The sequence below is a fragment of the Aethina tumida genome, chromosome 1, assembly GCF_024364675.1.
Source record: "Aethina tumida isolate Nest 87 chromosome 1, icAetTumi1.1, whole genome shotgun sequence".
Taxonomy (NCBI): Eukaryota; Metazoa; Arthropoda; class Insecta; order Coleoptera; family Nitidulidae; genus Aethina; species Aethina tumida.
Window position 1 is genome coordinate 17,016,624 of NC_065435.1, and position 20,502 is coordinate 17,037,125.

The window sequence follows — 20,502 nt, forward strand, 5'->3', positions numbered from 1 at the left end:
ATACTTTTTTACATTATAAATAAAAATGAGTTCAATAAGTTAAGTACAAATCATATAAAATATATATCTATATATATACCACAGCAGGTATATTTATTTATACAGGTCGGGATCGGGATCTTCAAAGTGAATGAAATAAAGGTTAATATGAGGCCCAGTCCTGATGATCATTTAGTGATGACTTAGCTAGTTGCTACTGCTTCTTCAACAATCTTTGTATAAATTATAGCTTGAATAGGTGTAGGTTTTAACAATACGAGTATTAGATTAATGACTCAAAAATATATTATCTGCCTTACACATTATTGTCAAATCGCATCATTATACATATAAACTAATCAGTGTTTATTTATAAATTATGCAGCGGAAGAAAGGATAACGTTTCTCGCCATAAGCTTTTGTTGTTCCTACTTCTTGGTAACCGGTGAGTTAAAAGTTATTTCCATGAAATGTTACTGAATCCCAATTACATAGACGGTATGGTCATTAAAACTCATTTCAGTTTACTTGAAATCAATAAGAAGTATGTTATTTAATTTGACTGTTACGAGTATTTCCAGGCCAGGTATTTATGAAATAGATGTAAAAACTAATGTTTGATAGATTAATAATATATAGTAGTGGAAAAAAGTATAGAATATTTATTTACTTGTGACAAATGTTCCTTAATGTTTTCTCTAATCTGTTGCAAATCTGAACAAATCTAATTTACTGCAAAATCGGTCCATTATATGCACAGATTTTTACTTCTTTTTTTAACAAAAAATCAATTTGGTCTGGAAAAAAGTATGGAATATTTTATTAATATTCATAAAAAATTAAGAATAACTCAAAAATTTCTGTATCTTTTATGGCGTAACCTTTGGCTTCTATCACTGCTTGATATTTTTTAAGCATATAATCTATCACTTTCTTCAATTTATCAACAGGAATTTATTGCCACTTCTACTGTATGGTTTAATGAACATCAAGAGGAAATTTCGACACAATTTAATCTAGATATTAGTAGCAGAACAGTGAGAAGTGGTCTTATTGATGCGAGATTGCATGGCCAAGTTACAATTAAAAAACCACTGCTATCAAAGAAAAATAAAACGTCCTATCTGGCATTTGCAAATTCTCACTTGTCATGGAAAAATGAAACACTGTCCTTTGGAGTGACGACAGTAAATTTAATTTGTTTAGGTTGGATGGTAGAACATTTGTGAGATGACCAATGTAGCAATGATACCATTTTAAATATCAAATTCCTACGGTCAAATATGGTGGCGAAAGCATAATGTTTTAGGGATGCTTTTCTCGCATCATTGGTTTCAATAAGACAACGATCCCAAACACACGTCTAAAATTATTAAAAAGTGGTTTCTAATGAAAAACTTAACTGTGCTTGAATGGCCGACACAGTCCCCTATCTAAATCCTATTGAGCATCTTTGAGAAATATTAGACCGTCGCATCCGAATCAAAAACCATCAAAAGCAAACAAGGACTTCTTTAAATCATACAGGAGCAGTGGCAACAAATTCCACATTGGAGAGACTGGTAGATTATATTGTTAAAAAATGTCAAGCAGTGATATAAGCCAAAGGTTACGCCATAAAATACTGAAATATTTGAGTTATCGTTAATTTTTTAAGAATATTAGTAAAATATTCCATTCTTTTTTCCAGGCCAAATTGATTTTTTATTAAAAAAGAATTAAGACCTGTGCATATAACAATCATTGTGATTAATGGACTGATCTTCCAATAAATTAGATTTGTCACATGTTCAAGTATAGTTCAAATTTTGAATTTAATGACTGAGGTTAAAACATTATTTTTTGTTAAAAAAATTAAGTAAGTATATAAAGTCGTTATCATTTTTTCATTTCAACAAAATATACCAGTTTTTATAAGAAATTGATTAATAATTATTTTCTGTTCTTTCTTCTTCTCCTTATCATACAAGGTCGTTAAATCATTAAACTCTATTCAAAAACTTTCTTTTTTACCATTCTAAAGCACATGTTGCCTGAATGTTCACCGCGAATATAAAATAAGTAAGTATCTACTTTGTTTAATCACATATATTGTTTGGTAAAAAAACTATTGTATACTATCATAGACATAAATCTAGTGGTATTTCATTATTTTTCCGTATAAATTAATTTATTACATGTAATTGATTGTTCCGAACTACTAGAGTTAATTAATTTTGAAATCCCCTAAGCAAACACGTTCAGAGAGAAATCGCAGAACCAATTATGGTTTTAATGCCCTTGTCGGTCTTCTAATCAGAAATTATAATCTTAACTTTTATTTGTATAACATGTGATTAGTAAATGTATGATAAACATGAGCATAATAATTATTTCAAAAATTAAATATCCTGACAAAAGGTTCAAGATGACCATTTGAATATGAAGATTAGCAACAACTCACTTAATGTGCTCACTTTGTGTGCCTTCTTGTTAGCTAGGGTTACTGTAAATTAATTCTGTCACAAAGTAATTGAACGCTTTCGAACAATTGATAATCTCCTGATGTCCTACCCTATTGACTTTAGTTCGAAATTTATGTTTTGTAAATAGTGCATAGCATTACAGTTAATTCAGATTAAAGTTTATTCATGCAATATGCGACTTTTATTCTGTCAAAAGGATTTTATATAATTATGTTGACCATATGTACTTAATAGGAAGGGCACCAAATATTTTACTAGGTCACTACTTGTTTCGCTAATGGCAAGTGGCGATGAGTTGCCAGTGAAATTTTAAAAGTGCAATAAACGTTAATATTATATGTGGGCAAGTAAATAAGTATACCAGGGATATATAATAAGTACCTAACCTAGATCATTTATTTCTCAACATTAATAACTTTGTTATTTTCAATGGTACACAATGTATGTTTTAACACAATTAAATTGATTATTAAGTAATTTATACATAAAATGAATATTAAGAAATTCTACCAAAAATATAAAAGGAACACGCATTTTCCTGTGTACTGATAGTAAACAATGAACACCCTGTATAAAATTTGGGACTAATAATAATGGCCTCTTATAGGATGATCTTTGGTTAACGTTCATGCCATATAAACTTTACGACATCAAAATTGGTGGCTTTATGCACATTTTGTCAAAATTTTTAGAAAAAAAATTAATAACGTAAAAACTTTTTTTTTTGTTAATTAAATTACTATTAAATTAAGTATGAATTAATTATATTAAATGTGTATAATTATTTATAAAATAAATAAAATATTTTTAATACTATAGGAAATATGAGAAAAATAATTGTCAGTGCAAACATTCTTCATAACTCAAAAACTATTGGCTTTAGGCTTTAAGACATGGTCTAGTCATTTTATTTTCAATTAAATGTTTTCTGTTGTCCTAAAATTTCTAATAAATAAGTTAAATGAATCATCATGTTTAACACATGAAATATATAATTTTATATAATTAATATCTTATATTTAATAATAAACTAAATGATAATTAATGTATTAATAAAACACAATACAATAGTATTTTAATATATATTTTTTTGTTAATAAAATTGCTATTAAATTAAGTATGAATTAATTATATAAAATGTGTGTAATTATTTATAAAATATTAAAATATTTTTAATAATATAGAAAATGTGAGAAAAATAAATTCAATGCAAACTTTCTTCAAATATTTTGTAATCATAGAAAATCACAAATTTACCCATTCAAAAATTCACTGGTACTACTATAACAACTAAACGGCACATATCTTTCGTCCCTCTTTCACTCACATAAACATATATTTCTTTCTCTAAAAGTCTTGCGAACCAAAATATATGTTAAAAAATTAAAAATATAAAATTGTATAAAAAACTTTTTGCGATATTAGAAGTAAATAAATCATAATCATAGGTGTGTATATTCCTTAAATAATAAACTCAATTAATTTTCTATTTTTTTATTAAATCAATTACATTTACATCGAATTCCCATGCAATTCATTCATTTTATTCCTAACAATCTTTAATTCCTCCAAAAGAACATTCACGGTATGTGGCGTCAAAGTAATCTTCTGATTTTCATTATTGATAGTCAAATCCATCAGAGCACACTTTATAGTAGAATCCACGTTAATCGAAATTTTGTTCAACGGGTTCACTGAAATTGAAATTGGAAAAAAATAAATAAAAATTAAAAGATGTTTTTACTGATAATAAAAACAATTTTTATTCTGTCTCTCTAAATCAGTCAACAAAAATATGGAAATTTTTATGAGTTTAAATAATAACATTTCAATTAAAAAAAAAATGATATCATTTTTTTATAACTATAAATTACTTGTATGTAAAATGTTTCATAAATTTTAACAAGCAATTTTCCACAAATCGATAAAAACACTAAAATGTAATTTTAAATTAAAATCTGTTTGGACAACCACCAAATGTAACAAATAAAAAGTTTTGCGACAACTTAAAACAGTTGTAACATACAATTTGGGACCTAATCTAAACATATTATGAACTGTATAAAGTACATTTGAACATGGTAAAATTAGTTGTTAACAAACCTTTTAGGGAGCAACCACGAAATTTGGCTGCTAAGTTGGTAATCTGATCATCGGTAACACGTTTAATAGAAGTGCTGTGCTCCCGCGGTAGACCAAGTTGTTGTAATTCGCTGTGAAGAGCGCTACCGTCACAATTAAATCGAGCTGCTGATACTATAATATAAGTTAAGCAGGCAATGCAGGCTTTTAAATCAATATCGGAATCTAAAAATTAAATTATTAATATATACTTACATATATCGATATCTTTTGAATGAAACAAGATATCGATCTCAAATAAAAACCATGTAAAATGTTTAGCCATAAAGTTGACAAAAACTTTAATATGTGGTCTTGGTGATACCTCATTTAAAAATGTAAAAAGGGGTATGAAAAGAAATAGGGTAAGTTAGATGAAGTATTATTTAAAAAATATTTTTCGATCCATAGAAATTATTTTTAGGATGAAGAAGCCAAAACTTTACAATTAAATTTTTGTATTAATTACTAAGTTAACAACTTTAACAAATTTTACTCAATTTGGTCACACACATTTTGGAAAATTCATAGACTTAATTGAACTTATTCGGCCGTAATTGTTTGCTCGCTAATAGGTTCTTATTTCAATGAGCACTTATGTTTTAAGTGAGGCAAAATCAGTAAGATGGGAGTAAATTTTGTCAGTCACGAAGGCAATGGTTTTTTTCTGATCAGGAATTTCTTATTGGAAAATGGTTTTAGATTAAATATATTAATATTAAGATCTTCAACATTCAAACATAATAAGTAAATTATTCTTGTGTCTGTCAAAATAATTGAAAAAAATATTTTAACAAACATGTAGCAAAATTCTCATATTTAATATCCTTCCTTTCAAAAAAGAAATACAATAATTGTTCTTGTAAACTGGAGTATACAATGTTAAAATATATAATTTTGAAATTCTAAATTTAATTACCTAATTTAGAATCAGCAAATAATTTTTCAGCTTTTTCCACCTGAAAAATTATGTGTATAAATAAATACATTCAATTAAGAAATAATATGCCTACATTAAAAGGTGGTTTTAAAATACCAGTAATCACAGCTTGACACAATAGTTTTACTTTTACCGATGATAATCTGGATAAAGTATTAATTTCCTCCAACACCCAATCTGGGCAGTCAGCATCCCCACAAAATCTAAATTTCTAAAACAGGTTATATTTTAAAATTACACATGATTATAAAAACAATTCTTACCATTTTATATGTATGTAACTAAATTGGCATTACAGACTAATATGTAAAATGTAACATCTATACTATTTTAACAAAATAACCTCAACATTTGATTTCCTCAATTACACAGCCCACCATTGTCACAGATCTTTGTTTACGTTTGTAAATTGTAGTTATATTTTGTACCTACAGCGCCATCTCTGTAATTTACCGTGAATCAACCAATGTTATCTTCTAACATTATTCTTTAAATACGTAAGAAACATAACATAAATTATATAAATATATAAATTGTCTTATTATTAGTATTTGTGACTGTTTTAATTCAAAAATTTTTCTTTAATTAGAATAAAAACATTGAAACTTCCACTAACTATTTTAGTTTAAACTCAACTGATGGCAGCACCTTTACGTTTGAATCAAATACTTCTGAATTGTGTTTAAATAAATACAATAATAAATATTTCAGTAATAACTAAAAACAATGTGGACAAAATGAATCAGTCATGGACTCGTACTGTGTGACTAAACAATATGTAATTAATGCTATATGAGATATTTTACTCGACAGTGAGTCCTTTTACCTCAATTTCTAGAAATATTTTTTTTATTTATAAACACAGAAGTTTCAACAAATATTTCTCAATTTATGAGACATATCACTGAAAAAATATCTAATTGAAGTAAATTCATGCAAACGCACGATTTTACACAAAATTTTATTAAAAATATAGTCCTATACATATGTTTAATAAAATTTTATTTGTTTTTCAAAAAAATATGAATTATTGTTATTGCAGAAATTTTTGAAATAATAAAACACAAATTATAGATGATAAAATTTATTAATAAAATAAATGAGTATATGACACTTCAATAAATTAAATAAATATTTTTAAAATAAAAATTAATATTCTGTATTATTATGGATTTTTGCAATGTTATATGTTGTTATACACACTTTTAAAGTTTTACATAAAAAGATTGGATTTAAAAAGACTAGAAATTATACATAATACTATTAAAAAACTATTATAGTTATGAAATATTCAGCACATAATATGTATATAATTACAATTTAAACTTCTACTTGCTGTAAAATTGCATTAAAATGGCAAGGTGATATAACTTTTAAGGTTTTAATGTAGGATATTGACTATAATATAATTTTTTTATTCAAAAATTGTAATTATACTGACAAAATACCACAAACTTAAATAAAATATCTGACATATATAATTTGATAAAAAATTCTATTGGACAAATATATCCTATATCTAGAAATTAAAATAAACAAAAAATATATAATTAATAGCCACAAATAAAATAAAGCATATTAAATTTAAATTATCCCCAATTCTCTAACAAGCATAAAATTATTTAGTATCTTTACGACTTTTTGTAGCTGAAAATATCTTCTTGTCATAAACTAACTTTCTTTCTTTCTTTTTATCTGGATATTTGTGGTATACATTTTTCATTTCAAATTTTACAGGTGCTGATATTTCTATATTACCTGTCATACGTTTTTTCATGTTGTTTCCTGTGTAGGCGACACCTCGCATTTGATATTCTTGAGTTTCATTATTCCAAATCAGATTGCATTCTATCTTTTTCTAAAAAATTAAAAATATGATATAAATATTTTAGTTAGTGGTTATATTTTCAAGTGTGAGTTATTCAATAAACTAAATAAAAGTTTTGTTAATATCTATTACAAGTTTATATCTATGTATTTGTTATTAAAAACTTACCATGTAATCTTTAGGGATGTAATTTTCAATCATAAGATTAGCAAGTTGTGTTTCTTTAACCAATAGTCGATTATTGTCATATAAGGCCTCCATCTCTCTTTGGTACTCATGATTTTTATCAGCATATTCTTCTTTAACATCATTCAATAATGCCTGCACCTTTTTAATCTTTTTATTTAATGCCAAATCCTCCTCCTGTAATGAAGAATACTTTTCCTCCACATCAATTTTTTCAGCAGCTTTTTTATTTAACGCCTCCTCCAGTTCCTTATGGTGTTTATCCAAGTTTTCCAATTCAGCACCAGACGATTCCAGCAAAAATTCTTGTTGCTGAGCTTTCTCAAATAAATTCTCACCACCGACTAAAATCTTTTTCTGAATCATAGATATTTTTGAAATTAAGTCATTCTTTTCTTTCCTAAAATAAAATATTTATACTATTAGTTGTGCTACAACTTGTATGAGTACAACTTACTCAGTTTTCTGCAATTCTTCTTCACATTTTTTAATCTCTTGTTGTTTGGCTTCTGAAGTGGTCTTCTCTTTTTCTTTCTTTTTCTACAAATGTGTATTATTAAAATATTTAAACATATTTCAGATAAATGCGATCTTTTGATACCTGTTTAACTTCCCTTTGCTGCTCCTGCAGAGAAAGTAACAAAACTTTTTGTTGAAGTTCAGCAATTTCCTGCTCAAATCCTTCAATGAGGCCTTTCTGCTCCACATTAATCCTAGCATGATTCTGAATATGCTTCACTCTAGCGGCATAACGTAGAGTACAAATGCTTTCTTCATAATCAACATCCGCTGGGCTTAACATCGCAATCTATAAAACCAATTTACAAAATATATATATGTTGTATTTCTGCAATAACTTTGGCAAAAAAATTAATTTACTATACTCACCATGGCAGTTTTAGAATTTCCTCCTAGAGAATCCTGCAGCAATCTAGTAAGTTTTGAGTTTCGGTACGGAATATGACTAGATTTTCCATCGACTAAAGCTGAAATTACGTTTCCTAATACTGAGAGTGATAAATTAATATTACTCGCTTCTCTTAATCTTTCACCCGTTGCTTGAGTCCTGCTGGCTCTTTCAGAACCCTAAACACATAAAAACGATTTTCTAATTTATATTCAACTTTGAATTAGAATGTTTTTATATTTATTGTATTGCATTGCATATTCTAAGAGTAAAAAGTTATTCTACTTAAAACTGTTGTTTAAATATGAACAACTTATAAAACCTCAAAACTTACCGCCAAATCTACTAAATTCAGTTTTCCAATAGTGGTTTTATTATCCAGCCTATTTTTAGACTCAATACTTATGGTGAAAATGGCATGTGATCGTGAACTAACATCATTCATTAGAGTTGATCTTGTCATCCTATTCTTATTACCTCTATTTAACAATTCAGTTATTGACTCTATTGAATCAACTGTAAATCCCATCAGATCTTTTACATAGACTCCAACATCAGGTCTTTCTCTTATAGCTAATTTTTTATTGGGATCATTAGACAAAAGATCTCTGACTTCTTCATTATAAATTTCTAAATAAGTAACAGTGACTACAAAAGACTTCTCTCCACTTGCTCTAGAGATTTGACTAAACACATGCGAAAACGTATTCGGAATTATTCCTTTCAATTCAGGTTTCAAGTGATTACCTCCCATTGTATATGTTTTGCCTGTACCAGTTTGGCCATAGGCAAAAATTGTTCCATTGTACCCTTGTAGAGCTTTTTCAACAATGGGATAAGCAATAAGACGATACAGGTCCAACTGAAAAAATATAAAAATCACAGTTTTAATATTTTTCAGATAAAAACTGGTATAAAATTTGATAAAGTTTGTATTATAAAATGTGGTTAAACATTGTCCACATATTCTGGGCCACACTGTGTATAATCTTATTATTCAAGTATTTTTATACTTTAAATTATGGGTTATAGTAACACTGCTCTCTATTTAAATAAAGCGAAAATTCGTCACCAAAAAACATATGGCTCTTTAAATAAACCTTGGGTACATATTAATGTCAGAACAAAATTAAGGTATGACTCAGTAAAAAAGAAATATATACATTATTTCTATATGTATATTTATATACATATAATAATATAAATCTACTCATATAATTACTAAATTAAAACTTGCTTAAAATAATAATGTCCTTCAACATAAAAATAATTTAAAATCATTCTACTAATAATAGTACCTTGATTTATTTTAATGTAATGTCCAATACTTTTATAGTTTCCCACAAAATTTAAAATCAAAAACTATAAATAAATAAACTATGATTATGTATATACTGAATATATATACTATGCTATTATAGAATGCATTACAAGAATGAATAGTAAAATAATACTCACTTGTGCGGCGTTTTCATTAAAAATGTAGTCAAATTTAAATGGTTTTGTTGAGTCTTCATTCTTTTTTAATACAATTAGATTTTCCTTTGGATCCAATAATACTATATTCTGATTACCCTCAGTTAGTTCTTTTTTGTTCAATGGACGTACTCTAATGAATACTCGCACGTTCTCTATTTCTGTGTCCTGTTCGTTTTTTATATTTGCCATATTTCTAAAATGTAAAAGGTCGCAATACCTGATCAATAACAAATGCCTGTCAAATTTTAGGTTATGTTTTTCTGTCTTGTTTGTATTCAAACACATAGACAGTCTGTCATAGACTGCTTTAGCAACGCATTGTAGAGTCTACAATGTAGACTCGACTAACATTTAATCATACATTAATACAGTGTGTTAGTCACAGAACAAAACATACAAATAAAATATTTGTTCTGTCTTGTTTAATTAATTTTATAATTTACAATTATATTTATAAATCTGTAAATTGACAATCACAGACTTTCTTCAAATATGTGATAAAAAACAGATAATTCTATTAAAAGTGATTATTTTATTAATATTTGTAATCTATTATATTGTTACTATGAGCAGAACAATTATTAATGTACATTAAATAATAATTAATTAAGAACAAAATCGAGGAAGATCGGAGATCTTCCTGGGAAAGGATTGGAATTGCAGTTAGATCCGTTAACTTCCCACTGCCACTGGCTTGTGGAGTAGTATTGTGCCCCAGGACCACGACTGATTTGTTTATATATAGAACTATATATATTTCTATATATAAACAAATCAGACTTAATTAACTTTTCATTTGAAACAAGTTGTTAATGTATGTAATAGTTACCACTGTTACCTATTTTTATCTGCACTCCAAAGAACAGTTTCCAATGGAGTCGAGTATCGAGTACTTATTGTAGTATTTAAATTGATGAAATTAGGAAGAAATAGTCGCATGGCGAAAAGAAGGTGTTCCATCACTACAATACACAGGTTCACGCATCTGTTATTGCAGTGGGAAATATCAGTGAACGATGTTCGAATTACTTTTTCATGCATCTTATTCCCCAGATTTAGCCCCTTGGGACCATTTCTTACTAAATATTTGATGACAATAATGAGGTGGAGTTTCTAGTTGGTTGTTATTTTGAAGAATTTTAAAGAAATTACAAACTCTGAGAAAAAGAAGATGATTCTGTAGCAGTATTCATCACAGTTGATTAGAAAATAACAAATGCAAGAACAAACAGAACAGACAAAGAGAAGTTTTTTCTTGAATCACCCACATGAATAATGGAAAATTTGTATTTTTAAATTGTTTTGTACATCTTCTTCATGTTTTACTGAAGTTTTCTTAAGACTTAATTAACTTTTCATTTGATGTATTTTTGTGTATGTAACGTAAACACTCTCAGTTACCAATGTTACCTATTTTTATCTGCACTCGAAAGAACAGTCATCAAAGCAGCAGAGTATCGAGTACCTATTATAGTATTTAATTGATGAAGTTAAGAAGAAATGATAGCATGACGAAAAGAAAGTGTTTTTTCATCACAATACACCGGTTCACAAATCTGTTATTGCAGTAGCCAATATCAATAAACGATGTTTGAATCACTTTTTCATGTATTCCCCAGATTTAACCCCTTGGAACCATTTTTTACCAAAGATTAACAACAACATTAAGGAGGTGAAGTTTCCGGTGGGTGGTTATTTTGAAGAACTTCCAAGAAATTACATATTCTGAGAAAAAGAGGTATATGATACTGTAGCAGTATTTATCACAAAATAACAAAATTAAACAAATATTGTATTAAATTTCACGTTAAAATAATAGATGCACGCGAAGCAACACGTTCATTAAATTTTTTTATTTAAGTTTTCGTAATCTAATCTCAGATAACTAACAGTGAATGCAAAATTTTGGACCTTGACGCAACGCATGCAAATATTCTTTGATTAGACGCTAATTAAACTCAAATTCTTTTCGTAAATATGTTGTGACAAGTTTGAATTTTTAAATCATCCAACAAATTGTTTTTCTAAAAATAACTGAGACTGATTTAAAGAAATTTAGATAGCTTTAAGTTTCATTCAATTACATGTTGGACTAAAACGAATTTAAATGATGAATCCCAAATTTACTAAACATAAACTAAATGAGAATTATGTCAATTTTGCTATGAATATATATGAATAATTCGTTAATCGATCTTTCGTGAACGTGAATCGAAACAAATTATTGAATGATATTGGTAAAAATAAACAGTCCCTTAGGGTACACGACAAAATTAATATCTTTTGCTGTGTACTTTTGGTTATATGAATTCCATAAAATATGCTTACTTACCTGCTTACCTATCCCATATCCATATTAGTAGCACCGCATCGTTTTACCGTGAATATTAACTATATGTTTGTTACAAGAGACAAGAGAACATCCAATAAAAACAAAAAAGTGCAAATATTCATAAAAAGCATTTTATTTATTTTTTAAGATATATGATCATTTCTGTTTTTGGATATAGGAAATAAATAAATAGTTAGGTCCAATCAGAAAACAAAAATTTACATAAACATTAAATTAACAATGTAATACTCTTAAATGTATAAATGTTTTAAAAAGTTAAGGCTTCAGTAAATAGATAGGCTTCAGTAAATACATAGGCTTCAGAGAATTGATAAAATGAATGATTGCTTCTTAATACAATTTGATGGTACAAAATATTATTATGCAGGGCATTGGTTATTGATTTTATTTTATACAAAGAAATATAGCATTTTTACAGTCTTAGTTTAAACAATTTATAAAATAGCCAATATTTACAACTATAAAATTTGCACCTCAAAATTATAGAAAACAAAAGTTGTAATTAACATTGAATAATAATAATAATAATAATAATGTTACATTGGACAAATAAAATAACAGTGTTGGAATACAAAAAATAAAGGTTTTACACAAATATAAACACAAGTACATCTTAGTTGCAATAGCTTCCAAGTTTCCAGAATTTACATAAAATAATCATAATCATTAAAAAATTCAGTCTGTGTAAAATATTTTTGACTGTAAAATGTGTCTACAAATAAAAATCATTTTCTAATTGAACAACTGAGACCTGATTCCTGTTTAATTTTTTACATATACTTACAATGTCTTTTTAAGATTTCACAAGAAAAAGACAATTTTACCCTTATTCTTACTTTGTGAAAACAATTGTGAAGTCATTGTATGAAATACAAGGTTCTATAAATAACAACTGACTAACTTATTAAGAATAAAATATTGAGAATGAACTCAAAATGTTTTTTTTTTTGTTTTTTGTAAAATGTCAACATTTCACAAAAGCAGAAAATTTATACATCTATATGAATAACAAAGAAATTCTCCTCAATATGTGTGATAAATAAAATATAAAAAACTATCTAAAAGTAGAATGTCTTTGTTATTTATCTTGCTCTCAAAGTGTGGGTAAAAATTTAATTGTCCATAGCAAATCTGCGGGTCCACTCTCTTGCATTTCTGATTGCTTCTGATTCATTTACTTTCCACAACTCAGCGACATCATTAGCTAACGGATCATCAGGGTTTGGAGCACTAAGCAATGCTTGGATAGATAGGAGAACTGTACGGATTTGAAGCGCTGGACTCCACTTATCTTTTAATATATCAAGGCAAATTCTGCCTAGTCTATCTATATTAGGATGGTATATTTTAGTTATAAACCTTACTTTAGGTGCAGACATCGGATAATCTTCCGGCAGGAACAGTTCTAACTTAAAAAGGCCACCTTCAAATGGTGAATCCTCAGGGCCAGTAACTATTACATGAAAGTATCGTGCATTACTGTCATCAGGTACGGCACTAATACCCGGCACTGGTTCTTGCATTAATCTTTGGGTTTCTTTAATAATTCTGCGTGGAAGGGCTGCCATTTTTCTTATCAGCAGCAAAAAATTACTTGTATCTTCGATAAAATAATCACTTCACTATAAAATAAAATTTTAATGCTATGGCTCCTTAGCTTGTGTGTCCAACTACACCTTTCATTATCAGCAAACAGAGACTTTTCAATATAATTTCACAACAAATTGATAACGAATTCTGACATATTCATTGATAGAAACTGCGGTAGGAGCAAGTTCATTATGCTCGACGCTTGCGTAAACAATTGCCGCCAAATTTAAAGCGTCCTTTCATTTTCCTATATTATACATTTTATAAACGTTAAACTAAAATCTATCATTAATACTATTATTTCGGAACTTCCATATTTTAATTAATACTTAATTTCTTATAAGTTTTCTAATTTTTATAAAACCATAGACAAAAATAATATGTACAAAATATTTGTTCATAGAGAAAAAAAGATGTGAATTACAATTTATATTGTTCTTAATTTAATGTCCTTTGTAAATGTATATTCTTCCTCTCAATATATATTCATTAGTAGTATTTAAGATTTGCGGTAATATTTAACTAAATTATATTATATCAAATATAATATTATTTTTATCGTTTTGTTTCTATATTAATTCATTCAATATACTAATAATGGTTATTATACTCAAAATATATATTTAAACACAATGTAATTTATTTTTTTCTGTATGTGTACATAGACAATGAACATGAACCTGAAATTACGAATGTGTTAAAACCGGCCCTGGAATGGTTGTTGTGAACTTAACCTAAATTTTAATAGTTTGTGATTGTTCCTCAAAATTTAGTTCACAGGTGCATTATCTTCTCTTTATTTTTTATTAAATACGTAAACATTTTAGGTGTCTATTTTAATATAAATTTTAATTATTCAAGGCCTTATCTGTGATATACATAATTGAGATGTCCGCACCAGCACATCATTTTATTCCAAACATGAATAATCCTCAAGCAAATGCGATGAGAAATTCATTTGGGCCAGGCCCTATGCAACCTCAAATGAACCCAAATATGCAGAGTCCACTTGGAAATGCTATACCGGTGCAACTACAAAATACATTAGGAAATCCAATGATGTCACCAATGTCAAGTAGTCTAAACAATCAAATGAGTCCTGCAAATCCAATGAACACTAATCAGATAATGGGTCAGATGAATCAACAATACAGTATGGGACCAGTTACACAAATGGCACAACATCAACCTTCAAATACAATGCCAATGCAACAACGTAAGAAATTTTTGCCATAATCTCACTAACATCATTATCAAACACACACATAAAATATTTAACTTTAAGTTATTATTTTACCTAATAAATAAAATGTTTTAACTTAGACACTTATGGTTACAGAGTTTACTGGGGGTTTGCCGCATCATGAGATGCCACAACAAACTCCTGGAGTTGCTCCAACACCCCCTGTACAACAACAACAACAACAACAACAACAACAGTCTAAAGAACTTAATACTGCCTCTTTATGTCGTTTAGGTCAGGAAACTGTTCAGGATATTGTTAGTCGTACTCAGGAAGTTTTTCAAACACTGAAAACAATACAAGTAAGGTCACTAAATTCAGTGGTGAATTTATTTTTTTCTTTTTACAATTATTCATTATAAACAAGTATATTAATCCTCAATCTTATGATTTATATTAGCATTTACTCTTTTGTGGATTTAATTTTTTAAAAATCAGCAAATAATAATTCAAAATACGCAATAAAAGTAGTTGGATATCCATACTTATTTAAAAAAATTATGTTTCTGAAATTTTCTCACTTTCATTATTACAGTTTGTAAAAATTCTTTAAATTGAAAAAAATGTAGATTTTACTCATTTAAAGTTTCAGTCATTACATTACAAGATTCAGTGTATAAGAGTACTTTTTTATAAAAAATATATTTCTTAAATAAGGTTTTGATATTTTTATTAATACACAAAATTATTAGTACTTCTGTGTCCAAATTGTTTTTGAAAATTGAAAATTAATGTGGAAAAATATCTACCTAATAATCATTGTATTGTTTTATTTTAGCCTCCAAATGGAACGCCCCAATCGGGAAATCAAAGTAATGAGAAAAAGGCAAAGGTTCAAGAACTTCTTCGAACCATAAGAGTTTTATTTAAAAGATTAAGGCTGATATATGAGAAATGCAATGAGAATTGTCAGTTACAAGGCATGGAATATACACATATTGAAAGTCTTATACCTTTCAAAGACGAGGTGGATCCAAAATACGATGAAAAGAAAAATTCGGAGGCATACAGGAATGCATGCGAAGAAAGTAAGGAAGTGATGGAGCAAGTGGTACTGAAAAATAAACAGCTTAAGGAGGTAATTGACCATTTGCGAAGAATAATTTGGGAAATTAATACAATGTTGACAATGAGAAGATCGTAATGAAATCATCAAATTTAGAATTAACTTATTGATAAGAATATATTGTTTAATTTATGTATATATTTTGTAATTTAAAATATGCAATTCAATCAAGAAATTTATATGAAGTATTTGATTATTATATAATTGAGAGATATTTAAATATCAAATTTTAAGACTTTATATATTTTTCTTTGAATCAATTGTCAATCATCCAATGTTGTAATGTATTGACTAGGGCTTAAATTTTTTAAAATAAAAGTGTTCATTCATGTGAATATTAAATTACCGAGATATTCATTTTTTAAAAATTTAAGGCCTTTTAGACTCAATATGCATATTATCAAGTCAACTATTTACTTGTTATATTTTATAATTTTATGAATGTTTGAGTTGTAGCAAATATATTGCTGCTTTGTGGTATCAACATATCCACTTGTGAAAGAACAAATGTAAATTATGTACTTGATTCTGTCTCTAAATGAATGAATAGTAACATTTCAAATCAATTCATTCAGAATCAGATTCATTCATCAATGTTAATGATTCAGAATCAGTTCTGAATTGTTAAAACGTCTTTATTTTTGAAAGTAGAAATGTGCTCATCTTTATGAGAACGTTGTGTACAAAAAAAAATACTTAACTGTGGTTGTTGTTCCGACAATTACACTCGAAAATGATCTTTGAATTGTGAAATATATATGTAATCATTTCAGCCCTTAGATGATCTTTTCCTACTTTATAATTATGTGGTTTAACGCTCATAGTAACTGAAGATTTGGAATGGATTTTATCCTAAAGGAAGAACACAAATTGTGTTTTGTACGATAATTTGTCTACATATTTGGAAAATTAAGTTTTAAATCCCTTGTAGATATTTGTTAACTATACATACCCTCAGAAACTTATCAGAATTTGATAGGTAAATATTTTTTTTAATACCCCTTGGCGATCGCCCATCGTGAATAACTAACTAATCTTATTAATTGTCAATTGTGAAATTAATTGTTAATTGTATTATTAATAAATTTATAATTTCGAAAAATTATTTTCTTGTAGAATACTTCAATATACATTTTTGGGTATACTTTAATACCTCCAAACTTATACTTTTTTACAAACTGGTAAGTATATATTTATATTCCAAGAAAGCAAATACAGATGCAATAACTATTAAAAAATAATATATGAATTAAAAAGTTGGTAATTCAAAATTCACAATAAAAATACTCCTGATATAATTATATATCCCTGATTATTTAAAAAATGTATGTTTATGAAAGCATTTTTACTATACATAATTTGTAAAAATTCTTTACATTGAATAAAATGTAGATATAACTCATTTTATTTTAATTAAAAAATTCATTCCTTACTTTCAGATTTAAATTTTGAATATATTTTTTAATATACATAAAATTATTATAATCAAAATTCAGTACTTACCGTCAGAAACTTTGTGTCCAAATTGTTTTAAAAATTATGTTGTGCCTCAGAACTTTTTATAAATTAATTTTAATTACTTGGAAACAGGTTATTATTATATTAAGCAAAATTTAATATAATTGTCTAATTTTAAATTATCCTCATATAATTCTGTTCGTCCACGTAGTTATAATTTCGTTTTAACTGTTTAAAATTTTTATTATAATTAACTTTATCTTAAATTATATTAAAAATACTGCAATAAATGCAATATGTTAATGGATGTATAATTTTATCAAATTACAGAAAATTTTAAAATATAGTAATTAACTTCATTAACTTTTGAAATCATTATAATACACAATAGTAGTAGTTCAATTGTAGCAAGCAAAGAGCTGAACTACTACTACTTATAAACATGAAAATAAACAAGGTATATTTCAATAAAGTCTAAATTTTAATTTGAATACTCTTAACTTGATCAGACTTAGGAAGCATTTTATGGATATAAAATTGAAACAAGAATATTATAAAAAATATATAATTAAAGAAACGTATTGTATAATTAAAATGTAAGGGTTATAATATATACACAAATAATATTCACAAAATTAGTCGTTTGCAAGCATAACACAATTTTCACAAACATAAGTTTGTGTTGTCAGATTATTACATATTGTACATTTATTCATTAGATGATTAACGATAGTTGATATTTCCTGTTCATTGTATTCGAGGTAGGACTTAGCTTCTTCCTCCAATTCGGATATTTTCAATTCTTCCTCAATTTGCCTAATAACATCTGCTACTTCTTCACTGTTCAACAATGTAGTAGCCTCAATATCTGATGACAATAATTTGCGTAATTCCCGAATATTTTCGCACTTTTGGCCATTGTAACTTTCATACAGTTGTCGGAATCTGTCGACACTTTTACTACGTACAGTTCGGAGCCTGTTGAAAAAATTCTACAGAGGACATTTTGTGTTTTAAGTTGCAGTATATATTACTTACATCAGAAAAGTTCTTTTTTATAGAGTTGACTGTGCATCGTCCTTCAGTGCATTCACTTTTTGCGCGTTCATATCGAGATGGTTTCTTATTAGACATATCTCTCTTTGGTTAGCAATGACAAATGCCGGGTTTACCGCGCCTTGTCAATGCGGACTAGAACAATTTATTTGACAGTTTACAGCTGATTGTCGGTCAGATGAACCAATAAAGCTTTAAAGTAAACAAAGCTTAGGCGGAGCACACACGGACAGGCAACGGTCTAAGCTGACAGTAGAGAACCACGTTTAGATCTCCTGAAATTTGGTTTCACATTCGATTCGATTACGGTTTATCCGATATAGGTGGCGCAAATTGTGCGGGCGGGCAGTCATATAAAATCTTCAAAAAAATCCTTAAATGTAAATGTACAAAAACTCATTATTCAATTTATAAATTTTAACAAACAATAAAAATTTTTGCCTTGTTAACCAATAATTTGACGAATACGGAAATTGTTGAGCAATAATACGACAAACAAAAGGAATTTGTTGAGCAATAATTTGACAAATTAACAGAATTTGTTGACGAACAAAAAAGGATATTTGATGGACAATAACATGGCGAACAAAAAGAAAATTTGTTCGTCAGTAATATGACGATCAAAAAGAGAATTTGTTGACCAATGACTTGACGAACAAAAAGGGTATTTGTTGGTCACTAACATGATGAACAAGAAGAGAATTTGTTGGCCAATATTTTGACGAACAAAAAGGGTATTTGTTGGTCAATAACATGTCGAACAAAAATAGAATTTGTTGGCCAATAATTTCACGAACAAACAGGGAAGGGAAATGTACATTTGTTCAATAATATGACGAACAAAATGGAATTGACGTGACCATAACCCTGAAAAAACGCAGAAATATATAATCTGTTCGAATACTTGGCAAGTATTACTTGCTTTGCGTTGCCAGTTGCCCAGTTAACTAGTCTCGTGCTGGACCTACTTGTAATTATTCAAAAGCATTCAATTAATACCATTAAATTAATAAATAAAATTATGGTTTATTACCTTTAATGTCCTATTTTCGTTTCAATGTTTGATGTGGTCGTCATGATCAAGATGTGTCTAAGGCCTTGACGAAATCTTTTTCCTCTTCTCTTCTCACCAACCACTCAATGACAATGAACAAAAATTCTACTCTCAATGTTTTAATCAACGGAATGATGAGCGTAGAACTGGTGTGCATTATGATAGCGATTTTACTTATTCAACTTATTTTGAATTCTACTTATCTATGTAACTGTGATTTATTTTTACAATTGTTATTTACTTCTTAATTAACCCTTTATTTAGTGACCCTTACTCTACTTAGCTAAGTAAAGTTGAATTATTCGTTAAATTTTTAATATTATTTACTGCTTAATTATCCATTTATTCTCTTTATTGTTAATTACTGACACTTATTCTACTTTTTCAAGTAAAGTAATAGTAAAACTTTATCTTCCAATTCGATAACATATTGAACATTTTATTTTGAAATAGTATTAATTAATATTTCTCAGAAAAAATATTTCACGATTTTAAGTATCCAAATAAAGTATTAAATACTTTTAATAACTTATTTTGAACTCTACTTATTTAAGTAAAGTTTATTTTATTTATTATTACAATTTTTAATGTTATTTACTACTTACCCGCCTTTACTTACTTATCCAAGTGAAATATTAAACACTTTTAAAAACTTATTTTTAACTTATCTAAGTAAATTTAATTTATTGTTATTTACTTCTTAATCAACCCTTAATTGTTATTTACTGGTCTTTGCTCTACGTATCAAAGTAAAGTTGATTTATTCTTACAATTTTT

The 20,502-nt window shown here is 27.5% G+C and overlaps 4 protein-coding genes and 1 long non-coding RNA gene across 5 annotated transcripts; 1 reads left to right on the top strand and 4 right to left on the bottom strand.

Moving 5' to 3' along the window:
- Nucleotides 1–3,922: 3,922 nt before the first annotated feature.
- On the bottom strand, nt 3,923–5,902 carry LOC109597846 (COMM domain-containing protein 4). Its single transcript, XM_020013660.2, has 5 exons — nt 5,769–5,902; nt 5,579–5,716; nt 5,485–5,524; nt 4,548–4,751; nt 3,923–4,138 (listed from the first exon to the last, which is right to left on the bottom strand). The coding sequence occupies exons 1-5, from the start codon at nt 5,769–5,771 to the stop codon at nt 3,957–3,959; spliced, it is 567 nt and encodes a 188-aa protein (XP_019869219.1). The 5' UTR covers nt 5,772–5,902; the 3' UTR covers nt 3,923–3,956.
- A 1,120-nt stretch (nt 5,903–7,022) lies between these two features.
- Nucleotides 7,023–10,160, bottom strand: LOC109594757 (kinesin-like protein KIF3A). Its single transcript, XM_020010032.2, has 7 exons — nt 9,885–10,160; nt 8,761–9,288; nt 8,408–8,605; nt 8,121–8,327; nt 7,977–8,059; nt 7,502–7,919; nt 7,023–7,363 (listed from the first exon to the last, which is right to left on the bottom strand). Exons 1-7 carry the CDS (start codon nt 10,092–10,094, stop codon nt 7,124–7,126), a joined length of 1,884 nt encoding a protein of 627 aa, XP_019865591.2. The 5' UTR covers nt 10,095–10,160; the 3' UTR covers nt 7,023–7,123.
- A 2,186-nt stretch (nt 10,161–12,346) lies between these two features.
- Nucleotides 12,347–14,029, bottom strand: LOC109595296 (ubiquitin-conjugating enzyme E2 N). Its single transcript, XM_020010664.2, has 2 exons — nt 13,935–14,029; nt 12,347–13,880 (listed from the first exon to the last, which is right to left on the bottom strand). Exon 2 carries the CDS (start codon nt 13,824–13,826, stop codon nt 13,371–13,373), a length of 456 nt encoding a protein of 151 aa, XP_019866223.1. The 5' UTR covers nt 13,827–13,880; nt 13,935–14,029; the 3' UTR covers nt 12,347–13,370.
- Nucleotides 14,030–14,489: 460 nt separating this feature from the next.
- On the top strand, nt 14,490–17,262 carry LOC109596065 (mediator of RNA polymerase II transcription subunit 30). The gene is made up of 4 exons (XM_020011555.2): nt 14,490–14,628; nt 14,710–15,064; nt 15,188–15,393; nt 15,870–17,262. The coding sequence occupies exons 2-4, from the start codon at nt 14,737–14,739 to the stop codon at nt 16,233–16,235; spliced, it is 900 nt and encodes a 299-aa protein (XP_019867114.1). The 5' UTR covers nt 14,490–14,628; nt 14,710–14,736; the 3' UTR covers nt 16,236–17,262.
- A 904-nt stretch (nt 17,263–18,166) lies between these two features.
- LOC109598610 (uncharacterized) lies at nt 18,167–19,774 on the bottom strand. Its single transcript, XR_002191501.2, has 3 exons — nt 19,705–19,774; nt 18,654–19,031; nt 18,167–18,607 (listed from the first exon to the last, which is right to left on the bottom strand). It is a non-coding gene; the product is annotated as an uncharacterized LOC109598610 (long non-coding RNA).
- Nucleotides 19,775–20,502: the final 728 nt, after the last annotated feature.